This window comes from Bactrocera latifrons, unplaced genomic scaffold (assembly GCF_001853355.1).
Source record: "Bactrocera latifrons isolate USDA-ARS-PBARC rearing strain unplaced genomic scaffold, ASM185335v1 scaffold_142, whole genome shotgun sequence".
Lineage (NCBI taxonomy): Eukaryota > Metazoa > Arthropoda > Insecta > Diptera > Tephritidae > Bactrocera > Bactrocera latifrons.
Genome location: NW_017534875.1, coordinates 64,162 through 69,072, shown reverse-complemented (window position 1 = coordinate 69,072; position 4,911 = coordinate 64,162). Strand labels below are relative to the sequence as shown.

The 4,911-nt window shown below is 32.1% G+C and overlaps 2 protein-coding genes across 3 annotated transcripts in view; one reads left to right on the top strand and one right to left on the bottom strand.

Moving 5' to 3' along the window:
- The window catches only part of LOC108965611 (enolase-phosphatase E1), a 14,326-nt gene extending 13,716 nt beyond the window's left edge, over window positions 1-610 (top strand). For both annotated transcript variants that reach the window (XM_018928154.1, XM_018928153.1), the window contains one exon: window positions 305-610. In XM_018928154.1, coding sequence (XP_018783699.1) covers window positions 305-513 — 209 coding nt within the window. In that variant the 3' untranslated portion in view covers window positions 514-610. The remainder of the gene's footprint in view (window positions 1-304) is intronic.
- Window positions 611-650: 40 nt separating this feature from the next.
- LOC108965613 (protein psiI) overlaps window positions 651-4,911 on the bottom strand; it is a 6,558-nt gene continuing 2,297 nt past the window's right edge. Inside the window, exons 3-4 of the mRNA XM_018928155.1 lie at window positions 1,164-2,135; window positions 651-1,064 (exon numbers count right to left, since the gene is read on the bottom strand). Of these exons, the coding sequence (XP_018783700.1) occupies window positions 868-1,064; window positions 1,164-2,135 (1,169 nt within the window). The 3' untranslated portion in view covers window positions 651-867. The remainder of the gene's footprint in view (window positions 1,065-1,163; window positions 2,136-4,911) is intronic.

The window sequence follows — 4,911 nt, the reverse complement described above, 5'->3', positions numbered from 1 at the left end:
ATAATTTTGACTTAGGAATTTCAAATTAAATTTTAAATTTTCAGATCCACTTTAATTATTAAAATTTAAAAAATTTAAATTATGAGTTCAATAGTTTAATATTGCAATTAAACTTCATTTAAAAATTAATTTAAACTTCATTTAAGAATTAATTTAAACTTCATTTAAAAATTAATTTTTAATTTCAAAATATTTTAATTAGAAAAATCGCAAAATTGCTTCTGCTCACATTGAATAAGACAGAATTTGACCATTACTCTATCAATAATAATATTAATAAACTCTAACCTCAATCTTCTTTCAGCTGACACAAATGTCACCACGCGCGGCTGCATTTCAGAACTCACCAAGGAAGGCCTTAAATACTGCAAGGTCAACTCAAAACAATGCATTTTGTGCTATGAGAAGGCTTGCAACAACCTTTTGGCGCCTTCGGCTGCTATTCAAATCAATTCACAGTTAAGCCTTTGGCTGGGGCTGGCAAGTTTTATGCTGGCTACATTAATGCTTTAAATTAAATGATGAGAAAAATATGTGTGCTTGCAAGATTTTAGTGAATTAAGCTCTCTGTATATAAGTTTTAATTACTTTTTACGCAAACTGTGCATATCCAATGTGAAATAAATAAAATTTGTTTTTTTTTTCTTTACATACATTTTTAAAATTTATTTTTGGTATTTGTATGGGTGAACTAATCGTTAGAGCGCATACTGTAATCTAGTGCACATATGTAATGAATGTATGTCAATAGGTAGGTTTGTAAATTACTATATTTTAAGTTTATAAGAGCACATATGTACATGGATATGGTATATAAAAGTATATTTAAGTTTTTGCAATAGTATATTTTGGTAGTGTACATATATTTTATTTCATATGCCACAATGTGAAGAGCACAACTGGCAGTAAGCCATTTGTTAAGAGGAAATACGCAGCTCCGCTGGACTTATTATTACAATTAGTTGAGTTACAGATTTGGCAGCTATTGTTTTCCGGGTCATTGCAAATAAATTGATCACGATCTTCCAAATCGATCAGGCATCCACGTATAAGCAAATTGGTTCCTAAAAAGTTAAAGAAAAGTGTTACAAACATCGTGACAAACTTAATATATTCATTCAATGTGCTCGGGGTATAATTATTTGCATTATTAAATAACTTACTCCAAACGCCGGTAAAGCATTTCATGTCTTCATTTGATTGCAATAGATTTCTGCACTTTTCGCCGGCAATTTCTTTCGGCTCGTAGCGGCACTTGCCATTCTCATCACTTCGGCAACGAATACAGGTGAAATTATGTGTATCTGCATTATTACAACCATTTGCAGTTGTGCAAGTTGTACAATTTGTACCAGCTTCACACGCTGTTTGGCCGGCATCATCAAGATCGTAGAAACAGCCGCGCGTAACCGTACCATTCTCAAAGGTACGCGTGTAACATTTACCTTCGGCTGAGTATAGGATTTGTTTTTCACAACTCTTAGCCGTGCTGGTCTCGTGTCCCCATGCACATAGATTATTGTCTGAGCATTGTATGCACTCCAACAATTGCTCGGTTTGGTAACCGTAGCTGTTGCACGCATTTGCATTACAAGTTTTACACTTCTTATCGCCTGTTGCGCATTTATTCTGGTCGCCTACATCCGATGTACAGCCGCGTATCACATGTGTTTCATCGCTGGCATACATATAACAGGTATCGTTCGCCACGTACTGTGTGCACGGCAATGCGCCGCTACTTGCTTGGGCATCTGCGCAAGCTGCAACCGTGTCATTGCATTGTAAACAGGTAAGGCGATCCTTCGGAAATATGCCTAGATTACAAGCGCCACCCGTACACATTTGACATGTATTTTCATCGGTGCATATCTTTTCGATCTCATCTGTCACACAGCCACGTTCGGTCTTCTTTTCCAATACGTTGATCATGCATTTGCTATCGGCTTTTTCGCAAATAACATTATTCACTGCTGATGCATCGGTTTGGGCACACGTTGGGTCATTACCTGAATTGCAAGACTTACAGACATTCAAATTATTGCATTTATCTTTATCGCTACAACTAACGCAGCTTGGTGCCGTGCAATCAGCTACTTTCTCGTCCTCCAAACAACCACGCGAAATAGTTAAGTTAGCTGTGAAGAGAGTGTATGTTACTCATATTAGAATTTTTGCGTTTTAAAGTTTTCATTTAGTTATTTTATTTTATTGATTAATTAAGAGGCTTCAATGAATTTGCAATATCAGCTGTTTGTATGAAATGCTTACAATTCTTACATATGTATATGCATACATACTAGTGCATAATTTGGCAGGTATTCAACTTTACTCTACAAAATTAGGAAATCATCGATTTATTGCTATTATCGATTCAATATATGTATGCTTTTAAAATTGACATAGTAATTTTTTAATGCTAAATAAGTTACAGTTTTAATGCAATTGTCTGTAACGTTTATTAAAATATAAGTTGTAGTTGTTTAACTTTGAAATAAATTTAAAAATACTTCCGTTCCATTCACATTGTATTTCCATAGTGAAATAGCAACGAGTACATGAGTTATAAACAGTTTGACTAGCAAGGTAAACAGTGCTGTCTGGCACACTTCAACGCTTTCAAAGCGACATATATATTTTTTGATTAATAATTTTTATTAACGCATAATTGTGTTTATTTCATAAAAATGGACGAATGTAAGCAATGTCACTTTTTGTTGGTTATATTCATCCTGCACTGTTGTCATATGGTAGACATTTTGGCTTACACTGTCTGCTAAATATAAGAATTTCTTGCGGCTGGTAAGACAATTTACCAAAACTTATAAAAAGCAATCGTGTGTGTATATTTTGTGAATATGAACAATTATTAATTAAAAAGGAGTAACATTGAAATAAAACCTGCACTTTTAATTGAATAAAAGAAGAAAATTAAAAAATATCGCAATTAAAAAAATGCAACTCTGTGTATAGCCAGCTTTGACCGCCATTTCCACAGTTTGCTGTCAGTTTCCGTTTCATCTTGTGTTAAAGTAATTTGCTTTGTCAGAGGCTCTTGTGGGAATTGTGAATTTCCAATTAAAAAAGTCTATTTCATTTAATTTTTCTTTATAATGTGTTGGCTTTAAGTGTTTGCTATAGAAAAGAAGTGAAAAATGTACGCTGGCCGTGCAAATATACAATTTATTTTGTGTTGTGAAAAAGTGGCCGCTGCAAGTCGGAGGGCCGGTCAAGTGTGAGTTTCTTTAAATATTTCTAAAAATTATAGGTTCTACGACAACATATTCCATTTCTACACACTTCAAATGCAATTAAGGTAAGTTATTTGTTACATATATGTATATAGTAATGTTTTATTAATTTGTATGTAAATATGCCAGCGCATTTGCTGTGTTTTGCTTACATGTACAGTGCAGTTGTGTGTGCGCTGGCAATAGTGACAGCACAACTCCGTTACTTATGTTAGCTTTCATGCGATTTATTTGATGTTTAGCGAAATAAATGTGTTGCATGAGTGTAATATATTTTAAAATTCTATCTTATGCATTATATTGTTAATGAAATTATATTTGAGGGTTAAAAATGGTAGGATATGCCAACTCTGAATGGCGATAGACTCTTTTTTACCAAGTCAGCAATATTAACCAATTGCAGTATTGTTATTACACAAGATATGTTACGCGATTTTACATTTTGTGCGACATTTATATAATAGCATCTTTGAAATAATTAGTTTTAGGTTATATTTGGAACAAAAAATGTTGTGGTTTTAATAATTTAAATATACTTAATAAGGATTTGGTAATTTTGGAAAAATAAAATTTGTTTACGGAACTGTAGATATTGTTTTAATCGCAAATAACCTTAAAAGACCTGGAGCTGGAACAAATTCATGTTGGTGCTCATTTTTAACTAACTCAGCAGATTTGGTATAGTTGAGGTTACATTTTCAAAAAAAAAAATTAAAAAAATAATAATAATCATAATAGAAATTAAAAAAAAAAACGCTAAAATCAGCTGCACTTAAGCATTAGTATCTTTTCTTCTGCTAGCTAAAATTGTTTGAATTAATCTTAATTGGCAGGTATGAGCAGCAAATGTTAATAATTTTTATTCATTTCATAAAAATACCCCAGCAAGTCACCTTAATGCTCCATTAGTTTCCTGTCTTAATAAAATTTAAAAATATTAATAATCATTTATGTATATTGTAAACACTGTAAAACCCTTATAGAAAGTCACAGGTGCTTGGTGCCGCTGCTAACCTCGATAAAGAGTAAACAGTTGTTGAGGCTACGACATGGCATGCAATAATCATAATAGTCCATGGAAGATAACAAAATAATATTCGCGAGTGGTTCATTTAAGTTCGCAACTGTATATGTATGTGTACTAAATAGTATGTATTTATACGTGTATTTGATTGAGCGCTTTTTACATATATTCATATATTATTTTTATCCTAAGCTAGTTTTTAATAGGTACCATGACCTACTCAACTTAATTTTCGAGATACTTTAGAAATTTGCTTCAATAATAATTTTTTTGATACTTTGGATTTTTAATAATACCAAACTAAGTCAATTTGTCTTTTTGTTGAGGCATTTTATGCCTTTATTTGATAAGTAAAATCCACCTGCCATTTCCAATAAATACATAAATAAAGTTAATCTATCATTATTGGTTTGATTACTTGGAATTCATGCCTGTCAATGCAGTACATATGCACGTTTGTATATAATTTCACAATTACGCGCTTATAGGGTTTGTCTAATAGCTCATAAAAGACAGCAAAATGATATTGATGCATTGTGAAATGCGGTGTCTATATAAAAATATAGCCCTAAAACAATGCACTTAAGTGTTATGTAACTTTTATATATATATTTTAATTTTTTTAGATAATTATTTTAT